The 17,157-nt window shown below is 34.6% G+C and overlaps 5 protein-coding genes across 5 annotated transcripts in view; 4 read left to right on the top strand and 1 right to left on the bottom strand.

Annotated features, from left to right (window-relative positions):
• Positions 1–972: 972 nt before the first annotated feature.
• On the top strand, positions 973–2,607 carry MONOS_3920 (putative DDE superfamily endonuclease; the record flags this gene model as incomplete). The annotated part of the gene is made up of 1 exon (XM_067873951.1): positions 973–2,607. One exon carries the CDS (start codon positions 973–975, stop codon positions 2,605–2,607), a length of 1,635 nt encoding a protein of 544 aa, XP_067731583.1.
• A 2,047-nt stretch (positions 2,608–4,654) lies between these two features.
• MONOS_3921 (uncharacterized protein) lies at positions 4,655–5,149 on the top strand (the record flags this gene model as incomplete). The annotated part of the gene is made up of 1 exon (XM_067873952.1): positions 4,655–5,149. One exon carries the CDS (start codon positions 4,655–4,657, stop codon positions 5,147–5,149), a length of 495 nt encoding a protein of 164 aa, XP_067731582.1.
• A 4,562-nt stretch (positions 5,150–9,711) lies between these two features.
• On the top strand, positions 9,712–10,723 carry MONOS_3922 (putative p25-alpha). The gene is made up of 4 exons (XM_067873953.1): positions 9,712–9,783; positions 9,845–9,855; positions 9,977–10,554; positions 10,610–10,723. The coding sequence occupies exons 1-3, from the start codon at positions 9,754–9,756 to the stop codon at positions 10,458–10,460; spliced, it is 525 nt and encodes a 174-aa protein (XP_067731581.1). The 5' UTR covers positions 9,712–9,753; the 3' UTR covers positions 10,461–10,554; positions 10,610–10,723.
• Positions 10,672–11,896, bottom strand: MONOS_3923 (putative 60S ribosomal protein L27a-3). The gene is made up of 3 exons (XM_067873954.1): positions 11,876–11,896; positions 11,415–11,724; positions 10,672–11,356 (listed from the first exon to the last, which is right to left on the bottom strand). Exons 2-3 carry the CDS (start codon positions 11,721–11,723, stop codon positions 11,213–11,215), a joined length of 453 nt encoding a protein of 150 aa, XP_067731580.1. The 5' UTR covers position 11,724; positions 11,876–11,896; the 3' UTR covers positions 10,672–11,212.
• A 560-nt stretch (positions 11,897–12,456) lies between these two features.
• The window catches only part of MONOS_3924 (uncharacterized protein), a gene marked incomplete at its 5' end in the record, with an annotated part of 30,004 nt that continues 25,303 nt past the window's right edge, over positions 12,457–17,157 (top strand). Inside the window, 3 exons of the mRNA XM_067873955.1 lie at positions 12,457–12,540; positions 12,605–12,642; positions 12,832–17,117. Coding sequence (XP_067731579.1) covers positions 12,457–12,540; positions 12,605–12,642; positions 12,832–17,117 — 4,408 coding nt within the window. The remainder of the gene's footprint in view (positions 12,541–12,604; positions 12,643–12,831; positions 17,118–17,157) is intronic.

Below are 17,157 nucleotides of genomic sequence, written 5' to 3'. Positions count from 1 at the left end.
TTCTTTTTTGAAAAAGAATAACTCTGCTTTTTTGTAGTATTTTTTTCTGTTGAACCACCAATGCAACATTTCATCTGCTTTTTTGTTCCTTGAAAAGAAAAATCAGTTGAGATTTCATTCTTGTTATTTTTTCAATTCAATCGCTTTTTATGGAATCAATGATGTTCAAAAATGTAAAATTTTGAATTGAGTTGAGTAAATAAACAAGACAAAAGCAAGCTGGAAATTTTATTGAGAAAAGAGGCGGATTTGAATTATTTAAACTCAGTTTTTTTCGTTTTTGAAAAAAAAAATATGACAGTTAAATATGAATTCTCAGAATGTTTTGTGAACTTTTTCACAACGACACAATTTCCAAGGTTGAAGTGTTTTTTTGAATGCCATTTTCTTATTTTCTTGAAAATTTTTTCGATTCTCTCTTTTTCAATCCAAAAATTTTTTGATTTAAATATTAAATTTCATCTTTTCGCTTTTTTTCTCATTTGATGAAAATATCATTTTTTTGGGGTATAGATTGCGCAAAAAATACCGGACAAAAAATAAATTTATGGTCAGTTCTATTTTTTGGTTTTAAAAGAACTGAATTATTTATTTGATAAGAAGATAAAATAATTAGCATTGAGTTCGAATTTTGACTCTTTCTCATTTATCAAAAAATATATAATTTATGTGTATTTTTCCCATTATATCAAAAAAATTAATAAAAAAATGTCATCGGAGGAAGATTCTGGAGTGAATGGAAGCTCATTATTGCAAAAATCAAAACTGTTGGAAAAACTAACTGAAAATATCGATTACGACACGGCAATGATTATATTCAATGAATTGGAATCACTTAATCCAGAAAATGTGCCAATCATGTTGAAATATTTACAAGAGCTACTCATTCGTTATTATCCAAAATACTCAACATCGAGAGGACTGCAATTGTTTGTCAATTTCAAAAAATCAAGAATAGACGAATTAATTAAAATGGCAAATAAAGAACTGAAAGAAAGAGGAAGACCAAGTGCTATGTCAAAAGAAAAGGAGATGGAGCTAGTAAAGCTTTGCGTTGATAAATATAATCAAGGAAATCCTTTCACCATTTCTTCTTTACAAACTTACATCAATTTAACTTATGAATTAAATATTTCTTACTCCTTTGTTCGGCATTTTCTGTTGTCTCATAAAGACAAATTAAAAAAACGATTAGCAAAGCCAATAGAATCTAAAAGGAAAGAAGTGAAGCAATCAATAGGAAAAGAATATGTTAATAACTTAGAAAAAATTTTAGAAAATGTGGAACCTCAATTTGTTTTCTGCATGGATGAAACTGGTATTCAAGAATATGTAGATGCTAAAAAGAAAAAAGTCATATGCCCAAAGGAAGTGGATGACGGGAATGTTACATACAACGTTATTCGAGATGGAAACCTGGTGTCATTAATCGGGTGTATTCCTCTTGTTGGTCCTTCAGTTGTTCCCATGCTTATTACAAAAACTGCCACTGTTCAATCATTAATATTTGGAGATTTGATTGATGGAGTGGATGTGGTTATCAAAAACTCATCCAAGGGTTATTGTACTTCACAGATCTTTTTGGAATGGCTAAATATTTGTTTTATTCCACATATTAATAGGCTGAAAGATGAAGCAAGCAAAAAAACGGTTCTTATAGCAGATGGATTCAGAGCACATTCTGGTGCAGAAGCCCTTCATGTTATGGAGCAAAACAAGATATGCATTATTTTCATTCCACCTCATTCATCGCATTTGTTCTCTCCTTTGGATTTGGTAACATTCTCTAATCTGAAAAATAACTTAAAAAAATTACGATCATTATTCCCATCAAGGCAGCAGGCACATATTCTGACAGGAATAGTTAAAAGTTATCAATCATGTACAATTCCGATCATTAACAGAGCTGCTTTTAGAAGAGCTGGAATCATCTGCAAAAATGAAGATAACAAACAAATTGTTACAGTTGATTTGTTTAGGATGGCTCAACATATTGAAAGAATGTTAAAAGATGAAGATGTTTCTCAGGAACGCACTGAAAACGAAGATCCAAACAAAGAAATAGTTGAAAAGAAAGAAGAAAATGAAGGAAAAAAGGAAGATGAAAAAGAAGAAAGGAAAGAAGAAGAAAAGAAAAACGAAAAGGAAGATGAAATAAAATATTGGAAGGGATGGATAGATGATCATCCATCGTATGTTGTCGAAATGTTGATGAAAAAGAGAGACAAGATAAAAAAACGTGTGGAAGATTTAGCGAATATTAATAAAAGAAAACCTCCATCAAAAAAAGAAAAAGATAAAGATTCTTCGCCAGAAGATGATGAGAATGAATGTATTTTTAGTATGAAGAGAAAAAAGAAAGGTGATTCCACTGACAGAAAACCAAAACGATTGATAGCCAAACGGTGCAAGAAGTCCGATAGTGATTCTGAGAGTGCTAAAGAAATAAAACAATTTCGACGAACAAGATCTGTCAAGACACAGAAAAGAATTGACATGTATTTTTACGAAGATTCATTTGTAGAGTCAAGCACATTTCATGATAGCACAACCACAGAGAATAGCGAAGATTCTTCGATTGAGTATACAACTTCTTCTTTTGGTTAATAAATTTCCCAACTGGCTGTTATTTTCACAAAGATATAAGTATTGAATGCCAAATTAATGAAATTAATATCGCAATCATTTTTTACGATTTTTAACATGTACATTTCATCATTTCGTATTTAACAAAAAAAAAAACATCTGATAAAAATATTTTTTTAACTCTTTTTCTGATAAGACAATGTTTTAAATATGTTTTTTTTAATGCGATCATTCTGACAATCAAATGTTTTTTGAACATGATTCGTCAACGTTTGCTAATCATTACTCATTTTCAAAACAGCCCATCCACTATTCTTTAAAGTTTATGTAACTTTTCTTCCCTGAAATATGCTCTTTTTCAAAGATCAAATAACACATGTCGGAACTGAAACAATTTGAAAAAATCCAAGAAGTGTAGTTTCATATGTTGTAAACAGTCTTTTCTTACGTTAGGCAAATGGGAAAATTGAAACGGTGGAGATAGATGATGTGGCGAACAAAATGAAGTTCAAACAAATGCTAACTTCACAATAACTTCTTGTTAATCAACAATTGTTAGAGTAGTGATAAAGGAGTAGCATTATTTTGTCAGATTTTGTTGAAAATCGATATTACAAGATCCCATTTCTTGAATTGAACAGCTGCTAATGTAGGAATCACTCATTTATATTGAAATAAACTTTATTCTGTTTGGACGATCCAGAAAATAGACATTAGAGTTTGAAAAGTGCAGAGTTATTATTTAATCATTGAAATTTTGCAGTCTTTAAATTATCTTCGAATTGTCAATTGAAATTTTCAGTAATCGTGCGAACAGCATATTTGTAGAAAGATCCTTCTTGTGTTCATTCACTAAATTTGCGTCGATAGACTTTGTCAAATCAGTTTTCAATTCAGGACTGACTGTTCATCCATTGGAAAATGAAAAATTCATCAACTTCAAAAGGAAGAGTTGAATTATTCTTTCTTAATTTCTTTTTAACTTTGAAGGGTAATCCAAAACTAATTTCATTTTGCTTTTCAAAGAACGGAATTCCGCCACACACTCGGGAACAAATCGAAAAAAGTTCTTGGAGTTTTCAATTGAGGGAAATAATAGAAAAACAACATATTGGAAATGATTTGAAATCTTGTGTAAACAATTACGTTTTATTTTATATTCCAAGAATAATAATAAAATCAAACGAATATATTGTTGCAATTTTTCAAAAAGAAATTTCACACCCCCCCAAACTATTAATAAAGATTGGACAGTAAATAAGTCAATGGTTGGCTTTTATTGTTTGAAGCATTTAAAAAACTCAAAGCAGCAATTCTGTTTTTTGATGTAGTTGTGAAGGATCTTTCAAACAAAACATGATTGAAGTTGATAATTTTGTTGCAAATCTTATTCTTCTTTATTGAATATGTAACAATGTGATATAAATATATAAATGTGTGTACAAAATTCATGTAATGATTGATGAATGAAAACAAAACATGTTTGGATTAAAATTATTGATAATTGTGATCATCCAAAGTTATTTTAAAAAAACTTACTGAACAGCTTTTTGAGCTTTCAGATTATTTCTTTTCTTTTTTTGTTCCTTTTACCAAATTTGTATTAAAAATTTCAATGTTGGAATTATCAGATGCACAAATGCTATTTCAACAACCTGCATCTTTTTCATAGTTGAATGAACTAATGTTGCATGCAATTCAGTTAATCATGAGGGTTTATAACAGTAAAAAAATGAGAAAAAACTTTATTCTTTTATTTTCTATTAACTGCTTTTCAATTTTGTCTCAATTTTTTCTTTCAATAAATATATTTTGAACACGGAATGTTTTTTAAACAAAAAAGTGTCTTGTGTTTTTGCGTGAAATATCAGATAATATCTTAGTGAACAAAAATAGACGATAGAATTCATGTTAAGCAATGAAAACAGAAAACATTTTCAACCATGAATTGTTTACAAATTAGAATTGTCAGCTTCATCTTTTGTCGTTGTAAATGTCGTGTTTTTAGGCTAACAAGTCATGCTTCGGAAGAAATGCATATTTTGTGTGTGAGTCTTTTTCCGCTTTTATGAAAGAGTCCTTGTTCTCCTTCATGATGAACATCACTCAAAAAGACAATTCGATTGCTGGGCATGACAGAACAGATCCATTTGGCGATTGGGATGTTGATTTATTTATATTTATCGATAGAGATAAGGCTGATAAGGTGTTTGTTGATGGGAAATCTGGAGTGGAAGAGATGCGTTGTGGTTTGGAGAAAGCACTTTGTGAGAATGTGAATTATAGGATGGAGCGTTTGAAGAGAACACATAATATAAAAGAAGAAATAATTTTATCTGCAAAATCGTCTTTAAGGGGAAGCGCGGATGTGGGAGGATTGTGTGTGAAAGCCAAGTCCGAGACAATTGTGGAGATAGAATGTCAAACAGAAGTGAATGGATCTGAAGAAAATTGTATTCTGAAATTAACATCACTTTCTGAAATGAAGTTCATTGAGATTGTTGTTTCATCGAGCTTTAACAGATCAATCTCAGCAGTGATAGAATCAAGCGCTGAAGATTGAGAGTTGCCCATGAAGAACTGCATGAGAGTGTGAATGGAGGGAAGCAAAACATAATTGCGTTTTCCTTGATCAAATCGAAAGGGAAGATGGTTGAACTGGAGTTTGGAACAATTTCAGATGTGAAATCAACAGTTCCGTTATTTTCGATTTCTCTTTCATCAAGCAGTGTGAATGAAGGATGTAATGAAGTGTTATATTGAATCAAGTGATGAGTTAACAACTGAAATTATTGTGGATTGATTGGTTTGACGATGAATGTTTCATAAGTTTTGCAAGATCATCCTTTAATGATGGATTAAAACATCAAATATCTTTTCTTCTCAACATAGAAAACATAAACGATCAATTCTTTCACAAGTTAATTTATCAATCTATCAGAAAAAGACTTTTTAAACAAGCATTTTTCAAAATATTTATTATTCATTTTGTATCTTAAATAATGGTCTTGATCAAAATTTATCACGAAGATCATTTCTTTCTTTCATTACTTAATTGACGCAACAATGATTAAGAAATATCAAACGATCGAATAAAAGGTTTGTTGTATTTATTTCTTTGCCAAAAATCCATTTCTAATCAACAATATTGTTGCTATTATCTTTTGATAGTTATTTTCTTGAGGGAATTGCTTTTGTTTATTGTAAGACTTGGTATTGAATCATTTTTTTTGTTAACTTCATTCACACAAAAATGCTTTCCAATTATTTCACTTGTTTTTTTCTTTTATAATAGCTGTTTTCAACTGCCGATCTTTATCGATTTTCATGAGATCACTTCGTTTTTTGATTTTAATAAACAGTTGTTTTGCTCTATTTTTTGATTTCGTTGTTTTTTTTAGATATCCTTTAAATTTTTTATAATATTCACCTTCATAACTTGTTAATGAATTTTTTGTGTTATTTTGTGATTATTGTTGATTTCATGAAAAAGAAATATATCGATATTCATTTACAATTGAGGAAATTTGTGTTATATTTTTTATTTGCGTGTGTATGTTTATTATTATTAATCACTTCATTCCTTAAAAAGGAAATAAATTTAAATATTCATATGTTCATATGTTTGTTTGTTTGTGAATCAGTGATTTTTTTACCATTAAGCGTTTAATTCAAATAACAATTAAAACAAAAATGATATTGAATAGAAATCACTACAAATCATCAATAATTTAATGGGTTATTATTCAGAAAGTTATGTAAAAAAAAACACAAAATGCAGTTAATTTTTATAGTATAATGAGTTTCAATATTGTTTATTTGATATTTTTAACAAAATTTCAATTCTCCCTTTATAGTTAATGTTGTCCGGTATTTTTTGCAATGTCCGGTATTTTTTGCGCAATCTATATTATCTGATGAAATCGTCATCCTCAGATCTTTTTAAAAATTTGTCGGTAATTCAACAATGCATTGCACATTACTATTATGCTATTGTCGCATGTCGGAAGTTCATGGTTTTGGAGAAAAAAATTATTTTAATTTTTGTGATCAAAAAAATAATAAAAAATAATATTTAAAAAAAAGTGATTTTTTTCCATCAAATTTGAATGAAAAAAATAGTATTTGATAAAAGTGATATAAAATAATCATCAATAATAATTTTTAGGGTTCATATTCAGATGTACTTTCACCATCTCCTGCTCAATTGTCACCTTCTGACTCTGTTTCCTCTCCTTCAACTTTTTCACCAAAAATATCGTCAATATCAGCAATTTCTTCAGATTATTCTTCTTCAATTTCGTTTTCCTCAATTTCTTTTTCATCATCGTCATCATCATTTTCCATGCAAATGTTCTTAACGAGTTCAGTAAAAGTGATATTAAATGAAGATTTGACAAGATAAAGAGAGAGATAATCATGCATCAATCGAATGCAAGTTCCAAAAGACGGAAAAGTGCAAGGTTAATGATGTCACAAACCCTCTATTGTATTCATGCATACTCCTGTGTCCTTATTGAAGAATTGCTTTTTGCGGCAAACTTTCAAATGCTTGTCACCCAGAGTCTCCTAAATGTCGTCCGCTCTCCATTCATCAGACATAATTGTTGTCACTTCCTTAATGGACTTCTGTATCAATGGAATGTGTGTCTCTCTTTTTCTGTTTGGTCCCACGTCCATGAATCTTCATCCAGCTCTACCATCCTCTTTCATCTCCACTCCTCCAAAAATCCAAATTTGTTTCTTCTTTCTTTCACAAAAAATTTTTCTTTTCCTCCATATTGTTTCATCAATTTCTTCAATTTTGCCTTCTCCTCCAATAGATACTTGCCTTTCATTCCATATGTCAGCACATGTTTTTCTGATGACGCATTCCCAATAAGAAAATTGTGTCTTCATCAATTAAAGAAAACGTTGCAATTGATTTATAAGTAATTTTCGAACAGTAATATAGGCAAACAAGCTGAGTGATACATAATCCTATTTTTGTTTTGCTGAATTTCGTATCGGAAACGACGCTTGTCTTCGTCTTGCACGTCGGACGGGTAAAATATCTGTATTTTCCATTTTTGTGTAAATGTTTGAAGACTCTATGCTTGCTGCACATCGGAATGCGATTACTGACGATTTCATCAATGAACCAATCCCATGCCTTATCATCACTATAAAACAAACGATTGAGCTCGGATATTTCTTCTTTTCTGATGAGTTTGACATCACGCGCCATGAGATCAACTTTTATCAAAACCCATAAAATGAATAAAAAATAAAAATATTGTGGTTTTATTTTTTTTGGAAACACATTTTAGACACATAAAACTGTTTTATTTATTGTTGGAATGTGTTAATAAGACAAAATAATTTCAAATTTGTGAATATAGAAGATGACGATATCTTCGGATCATGCTGGTTTTTGTTTATCAAAAGAACAACACTTATAATAATTCTTATTTAAAAAAATAATTATCATTACTCAATTATCCAAATACAGTTATCGCACAGAATACCGGACAAGATCAATATCTCAATAACTGCATGAGGAATAATTCTGACAAATTTCCTCAAAATATATCTCATCAATGCAACTCAATTGATAAATGAGACTTAAAAAATATGTTTTTTGTTCTCAGAGAAAGTTATTATTAAAATCTCGGAGAAATAGGATTTTGAGTTTCTCTAAGATTTCAAAATGATTTTTTGATTAATATTCGATAGACACAAAAATGAAAGTTTGATCTGACAAATAAGTTATTATTGTTAAAATATATTTTGGAGAAAATTGTCAATATTATTCCTGTTGCAGTTATTGAGAAAACGATCTTGTCCGGTATTTCATGCGATATCTGTATTTTTTTTATTATTTTTAATTTAAAAAAAATTTTTTTTGTGACAGACGAGGCTTCAAGTTAATTGTCAAGTCACAGAGGAATATATTGAACATTTTTTTTTGAAATAAATTGTTTATTTATTTTAAATTTTTCCCATTTGATACTCAAATGAACAATGTTTCACTTCAAATGGTTCTGAATCCGAAAACTTCTAACCAATATGGAAATTTTTTATTAAAACAGAATGGAATATGTGTGATTATTTTTGTAATCATATCTTTTTTCGGTGTGATGATTTTTCAAAGATTGTCAATTTTTGTAAAAGAAATTTTTAATTCATAAGAGAAAAAGCATGGTTATTGCTTTTCAAAATAAATGTTTTTACCGAATCAATGATAAAAATGTATTCAATAAGCCTTTTCACTGTTTATTTTTTTCAAATTGATAATCAATATATATTTTTGCACCTTAATTATTGAATGAAAAAAGTTATGATTTCAAAAATAATCACCCATATTTTCAGCCCTGTGACAATATTCGATGTGAAATGAAAGAAAAATAAGCAAAAAATGTCGGTGCAATTAAAAATGTGGCTATAAACGAATGTGATTTTATTCGATGTGATTATATCCGGTTTAGTCTGTATTTCCATTATTCGAAAAAGAAACCTATTTTTCAAGAAAAATTAAAAATATCTGGAAAAATAATATTTGAAATAAACATGTGTTACTTTGTGACCATTGGTAGACAAAATTGGTTTCCTGACGGACCGAGTAATAATGTTCACGTCAGAACCTCAATTATTAGAACAAATAATTGCATATGCAAATATTGTTAAATATTTATTCAAATAAGCGAAGAATGAAAATGCATATCTCAAAAAGGATTTTGACAAAAAATCATATTTGAAATGAATTGATCATCGGACCTTCAGTGAAGTCAGTGAAGTCAGTGATTGTTAATGGAGTCAGTATTCTGCAGGGAAGTTATTTTTAATTAATTTATGAAAAAAAGAAAAGTTCGAAAAATAGAATAAAATGAATATATAAATAGAATATGATTTGTGCAACGAAAATTCCAAATATCAGAGAAAATAAATTTATTTTTTTTAAATACCAATACTGACGAGGGTTTTTAATTACTGACGGACGTGGCAAAAATTTTTTAATCAGTAACACATGTTTAATTTGAAATTTCATTGCACCGTTCAGTTGAAATTTTTATTCTCAAATTTTCAAAAGAAATTTATTTATTAATGACAATTCATTCTTAACTCATATTCCATAAATTGGGCTTTAGATCAAAAAGTACTGATTGAAGATCTATTGGAAGTTTTATCATGTCAAAAAAACAAAGCATTTTCGATAGAGTTTGTTTTGCTTTTATAATACCGTAAATTTATTCATGCTTTATTAAATCTATTGAAATAGTTAACTGATCCGTTTGAATTTTTTTTCCTTCGCTATTTTTCCAATAAATATTGCATCTATTTGCTTTTCAAATGCTAAAATCGAATATCATTCAACATTTCTTTCATTTAAAACGAATTTATATTTTGACAGAAAGTTGTACACAGGAGCACACAAAAACAGATTTGATGCTGATGGAAAAGGTCGTGGAAAAGCTGGAAGAGATCCTGGCGTTGATTCAGCAACACACGATTTAAGCCAAATGACTCGACCTGGACTTAGCGGAAGCGCTACTTCACCTGCTCATTCAACGTCACATACAACCAGCAAACCAGCCGCAAAACCAGTAACTCGATCACCAGCAAAACCTGCTGCAAAGCCTGCAGAACGAAAGGAAGAAGCTGCACCCACTTCTCCAAAAGGAGACGCACCACCAACATCACCAAAAAGTGACGGATCTGCTCCAAAACCGAAAGCCAAAAAGTCTAACATCTTTGATAGATTAACAGATCCAAAACTGTACACAGGAGCCCATAAAAACAGATTTGATGCTGATGGAAAAGGCAGAGGAAAAGCTGGAAGAGATCCTGGCGTTGATTCAGCAACACACGATTTAAGCCAAATGACAAGAGCTTAACCACTTTCATGCCTATCTTATTAAAAAATTTCAGTAAAACACTTCTGCTATCACTTGATTATTTTCGTGAAGAATATTTTACTGGAATATTATGGTTTAATATCTTTCATTTTTTCAAAGACATCAACTACTCTATTTTTTGTCTTTAGAAAATTGTGACTTTAGTCTTTTTCTTTATTCGAAATTTATCTATGTTTTACATTTAATATTTTTTTATCAACACCACAGATTGATGAACTTAACAAAGACTTCAATAATATTCATCCAAATATTGAAAAATGATTTTTGAATATTCTGTAAAATTCTGAACATATAAATGAATTTTTTCATTGATTCTGTACGGAATGAAAAGTTCTGCTTTTTGAATGATTTTCAAAGATTTTGAAATTGTTCATTTCCTAAAGAAAATTACCTCCATTCATATTGTTTTATAAGAACGATAACCTGGTTCGCGTTAACTTTCTTTCATTTTTCAAATCAAATTTAAGCTCCCAGAAATTCCCAAACTTTTCAATATGTCTTCGTCATGGATTCTTGTTGTAAACAAATCATTATCTTCAATGTTTGTTGAATGGATATAATAGGAAACAATGATCATGCAATCACCCGATTCAAACTTTTTATTAGGAATTCACAATTTGAAATGACATTGAGTTATAACTTTCTGCAACATTATTTGATACAAGAATTTAATAACTGTTATTTTGACAAAAAATGAGCATTTCATAAAAATGTGAGATGAAAGCAGCATTTTATTGCTTCTTTTTATGAGAAAGAATTTGAACTAATCCTCCAGTTGCTCTAATCTTCCTTGCTGCCTCTTTTGAAAACGATCTTGCACGAACGCAAACTGGGATCTTTGGAAGACGTCCTTTTCCAAGAACTTTGAAGTATCCCTAAAATTACAACACAAATTATACGAAATGCGAAATGGATTCAATAAAAGTTACATACAGCACGCACAACATCGATGACTGGCATCTTTCCTTTTCTGATTCTCTTACGCTTTTGTTCAGAGACTAATGACCATAAAGTGTCAACATTAACTGTTGGACAGTATTCTCTGTTTGGAAGGCGATGAAAGTGGCGTTGTCCAACTTTCCCCACATAATCAGGATGGTACTTTGCAAACAAAATTCTGTGGAATGAGAAAGCACCAACATTTCCACGACCTGAAGGATGCTTTCTATGTTTTCCAACACGACCATAACCCATTGTAACTTGCCCACGCTTCTTACGTGTTTGACGGAGACGTGTCACCATTCTTTAACAATTGAAGATAAGAATTATTCAATTGTTCGAAAAATAACACATTTTAAAAATATTAATAGCAAGATTGACGAATGCCATTATTATTGAAAGCAGCAATATAAAAATTTATTATCCTTAACACTTTAATAATTAGAAATGCAAACTTTTTTCCACAGATCAGTAATAACATTATTTAAAATTTTCATGTTACCATAATATTATAATTGAATATTTTCTTATTCTGTAAATGGCATTTACTGAACAATTTTTAATTACTACTGAAGAACGAAAACAAAGATCAGCAAGAGAAGAAATTATTGTAATTGTAGGAAAAATATTTGGAATTTCTTCTGATATACATTTAGAATATACGCCTAATATTTATAATTGTGACCCAATTGATTTATTTATTGATGAACCATCGTGCGTATCATTGTTTTTTATAAGAAGAGTAACATTTAAATCAATATTTGTATCAAACGAAAGTCCTCCTTTGGATGCCATGAACATTTTAACTTTTTCTGGAAAAGATACTGTTTTATCATTTTTGAAACTTGAAATGACAGCACTGACAAAAGAAACCATTAAAACGAAAACTCAAATTTCTTTTCATCACGAAACTGCAATTTCATATTTGAATCATTTTCTTAAACACGTTGCTCTTCCTTCTTTAAGTGATAATGAATCTTCTCGACAATTGGACGAACAAGAAACTCATTTTTCAACTACAAAAATTATCAGCGAAATGCAAAAAGATGCAGATAGGAAACTTATTCAAGAAACGGAAAGATTAATGATTGATCTCAAAGACGAAGAACAATTGTCAAAGGTTTTATATTTAAAAAATTATTTTCTTTTTATTTTATTTGAATATTATTAATGCATATCTCTAGAATATACCAATTGTACTTTTTCGTCACGACATATTGTCGTGTGTTCGTCCGATGAAGCGATTTGATCAACAACTTCTTTTTTTGAAAAAAATGATACATCCTCCATCTTATGATTATCTCAGCCATATTGGCGGATCAATACCACTTATTTTATATTGGAAGAAGAGAGCAGAAGTTTTTAGAACAACATTGAGAAACATCAAATCTTTTCCTTCATATTGTCTAAGTCAGGAAAGAAAGGATAAAATGAGGTGTGCGTTTGGAAAGGCTGCCCGCTCAGCTGAAATTGCAAAGACACACAACAGCGCATACAAGCTGATCTCGCCTTTTCTGCTGTCTTTCATCAACACGCTGCCGTACGAGTTTCCCCGTTCTCTGAGCTCTGCCCATCTATTTCTCCGCTCTCTGTTCTCTTTGGGGGAGTATCTATCAGAGCCTTCGCTGCTCCACCCAATGCTCGAGACGTTCATCGGCGATTTCATTGCGAAGGCGAAAGAGCACATCCTTTTAGGGCACGCCCCGCTCTCCGCAGAGGCACTGAGGCACTTGAACGAGATGCGGAATAACGCGTTGCAGCGGAAATGGGAGCGGACGCTGTGGAAAGATGCCGGCAAAAACGCAATTAATTCAGAATACGCAGACAATACACAGCTTGTGGTGACTACGCTCCATCCGCTCCAGGCGATTGGCGATGAGGAAGACACCAGCAGCGCAGAAGAAGGGCCCAGAAAGAGAGACAAAGAGATCGAAAAAGCGAACCGAAGAGCGTTCAGACAAGGCGGAAGCAGAGTGCGAGAAAGGCACCGCTCGAGAAGCAGCAGGAGGCAGAGGAAGAAAGAGAGAGAAGAGGAAAGAGAGAGGAAGAGAGGAAGAGAGAGAGAAAGAGAAATTGAGAGCGAGGAAGTGAAGTGTGTGGCGAGGGAGTATTTTCCAGGGCTGCAGTTTGGAATGGCGACATATGCGTATCCTATTGTGGACGATCCAGACATTGCACTGAGAGTCGATGGAGCAATGGAAGCAGCACGCAATCTGAAGACAGCTGTGTTTCGGCTTGTGCACACTTACAACTGGTACAGCAGCGCTGCTCAGATGGGGTCGTCACAGGGACTGGACTCGGATTCTTCTTCTTCTGGTTCTTCTTCTGGCTCTTCTTCTGATCAGAGTAATGATACATCGTCAGATTCAGAACGAAAGTCTTCACATTCTTCTTCTTCTTCTTCTTCTGCTGCTGCTTTATCTGCTTCTGCATCATCACCACAATCACAATCGCAATCACAATCACATTCTTCTCCTCCTTCACCTTCACATTCTCCTTCTCCTTCTCTTTATCCACCTTCATCATCTACAGCTGCTTCCGCAGACCACTCTCTTTCATCAGCCTTTGCAAGTTCCTCTTTCCAGTCAGCTGACCAACCAACAGCCCCTTTGGATTCCCATCAAAACAACAAGCACATCGAAGCATTGTTGAATAATGCTTCTTCATTCAAAGACACCAAACAACCGAATGTTCAATCAAATGAGCAAACAGACAACAAAATGACACAAGAAACATCAGCCGAAAATCAATTGAATGAAATTCACAGACGCCCAAAACAGCACAAATCGCTTGATGTGCACAGCCATTTCCACCTCAGCAAACATCATCATAATCATAATCATCATCATTCACGAATACAACAACAGGAAGCAGAGAAGGAAGAAGAACAAGGCTTAGAAACCGATCAGCTGCTGAAACACCCACACCACAACTCACTTCACCCACATCACTCACATCACAGCCATAGCCATAATCATCATCAACATCAACAACATCATCAACACCACAGCCATCAGCCCAGCCATCATCATGCTCATCATCATCACATTGCTCGTTCTTGCTCTCCTACTCCTCAACATTCTTCTTCCTCTTCTTCCTCCTCTTCATCGTCTGCTCCCTCCTCCTCCTCCTCCTCCTCTTCTTCTTCTTCCTCCTCTTCTTCCTCTTCTTCTTCTCTCTTTACTGGTGATGCATCATCAGACATATCGCCCCGTCTTGCAACAGACGGGCCATCTCACTCAAACACCTCATCAACCCCAACAAACACTCAACAGAAAATAGAAACTGAATCACCTTCACTTCAGCAATCGACACAGCAGCAACAGCAGCAACAGCAGCAGCAGCCTCCACAAACAACGACAATGATAACAAATATAAATACAAACACAAACACAAATATGACTTCTATAACAACTGCAACAAATGCTGCTTCTGCTAATGCTTCTGCTGATGCTTCTGCTGTTTCTGCTATGATTAATTCAGCAGCACCTGCAGAAACAACCACCACAACCACAACAACAACAACGACTACTACAACTTCTTCTTCGACCACCACCACTACAACGACCACGACATCAACAGTGACTGCAACAACAAAAGCTATCCCAACAGCATTTGCTGCTTCTCCGGCTTCAACAGAACAACATTCATCATCATCATCATCTTCTTCTTCTTCTTCCACCTCTTCCTCCTCCTCCTCCTCCTCATCTTCTTCCTCCTCCTCTCCCTTCATCTGCCAATGGCCCCCCTTCGTCCCCACACCCCCTCCTCCTCCGCCACGCAAGCCGCTCTCCGAAATGCTCTCTGAACAGCACAGCCACGCCAAAGCCAGCCCTCCTCGTGATATTCTGTCGCTTGTTGCCCCACTGGACAACCTAATCTCCCAATGCACTGTTCTGAAGATTGTCCTGCAGATGCAGCGGGACTTGTCTGCCTGCGAAGAGATGAAGGCGTCTGGGCTTGCAGGGACAGCCGCTGCGAGGCAGGTGGAGTCGGCGCAGAGGCATTTTGTATCGTTTGCGAAGACGCTGCTGCATGTGAACTGCCGCACGATTGAAGAAGGGGAGGAGTTGGATGCAGTGGTGGAGGCAGCAGAAGGAAGATACTTTGCAGTGGTGAAGAATGGGCCGGCAGCAGCAGCAGCATCGATGAAGGAAAAAGGGGAAGATGGGTTTGAAGCGAGGAAGATGGGCAAGGGAAGAGGAGGAAGGCATCACAAGAGCGTGGGGAGAGGAAGGAGCAGAAGCATGAGCCGCAATAACAGCGCCACCCGCAGTCGCAGCAGCAGCCAAGGAAGAAGTCAGGGAAGATCACAGGGAAGAAATCTGACAGGAAGCAGAAGTCAAAGCAAGACCCGAGGCTATTTACAAGGGAGGAGCAAAAGCGGGCGAAGGATTGGGAAGTTGAAGCTGCTGCGGGGCAAGCGTCCCTGGCCTTCGAGCTATCAGCAGCAGAGCGGGCTGCTTGATTGGAGTGGAGGAGACGAGTCACGCGCATCAAAGGAGAACAGCAGTGAGTATATGCAGGGCAAAGAACAAGGCACAAATGCATTGAACACACAGACACAATCACAGGGAAAGAATCAGAGTCAGTCTCAGAATCAGGCTCTGTCTCAGTCACAAGCGTTTGGCCAGTCCATCTTCCGCACAAATTCACCTGGAAGCGACTACGACCCACCTTTTTCGCTGAGCTCGCTGAGCGCCTCGTCTTCTGCGGGAAATAACTTCGGAAAACTTTCTGTTTTCTCCAGTTCTCTTTCTGTCTCTGCGACAGACAACACATCTTTGGAAGGCGCAGGCATCTCGTTCGCGACGGGGGTGCCTGCTGCGATGGGCAGCAACTCACTTCCGCCGAGCCGGAAACATTCTCCTCTTTCAAGCAGCTCTATGACACAGGATCAGTCGCTGGGCAATTCGAACTCAAGATTTCGACTGCATATTGCGAGAAAGACGGTTGACCCGTTCAGATCTGATTTGTATTCACTTTATTCTCTTTCGTCGTCTTCATCTGTTGCTACTTCTGCTTATCGCTCAACTATTGGTCCATCGGCTTCTTCTTCCTCCTCCTCCTCTTCTTCTTCCTTCTCTTCTTCTTCTTCCTCCTCCTCTTCTCTTCTTCCCACATCCACCCCCTTTCTCTTTGCACACACGAAGCTTCTGCCCCACATCATCGGTACAAAACAAGGCAGCGATGTTTTTGACTCTGTTTTCCGTCCCGACAAGCTGAAGAAGATCTTCACGACGGTTACTGAGACTGCCCAGAACATCTCATTCGCTGTGCTCACTGCTCTCGAGGCAGCTGTGTCTGTGAGGGACTTTGCTGCCATCATGAGCTCTATTTCCCCGTTTTTCCGGAACCCAATAATTTTTTACTCGATTATGAAGCGGAGGGAGACGATTATTGCGCCGTTTGACTCGATCTGCAACAGAATCACAGCAGATTACAGGAAAATACTTGACGAGCCGCCGTTGCTCCCGAATTTACCTGCAATGTTTGCTCAAATTTTGGGTCTGAAGATTTTGCTGGCGAATTCTGAGTTAATGCTGGCGTTGTTGCATACACTGGAGTCGCTGCCTTATCCGGTTGATACGCAAAACGAGCTGCAAAAGCTGAAGGCAGAGAAAGAAGAGAAGAAAAAAGCAGAGAAGAATGCTCAGGGAAGAGCAGCAGCACAGAAGGAGGCGAATGGAATGGAAGGTTTGAATGGATTAGACTGTTTTTTTCTTTGTATTTATTT

The sequence above is a fragment of the Monocercomonoides exilis genome (assembly GCF_001643675.1).
Source record: "Monocercomonoides exilis strain PA203 chromosome Unknown scaffold11-1913109, whole genome shotgun sequence".
Taxonomy (NCBI): domain Eukaryota; phylum Preaxostyla; order Oxymonadida; family Polymastigidae; genus Monocercomonoides; species Monocercomonoides exilis.
This window is presented reverse-complemented; position numbering and strand designations above follow the sequence as displayed.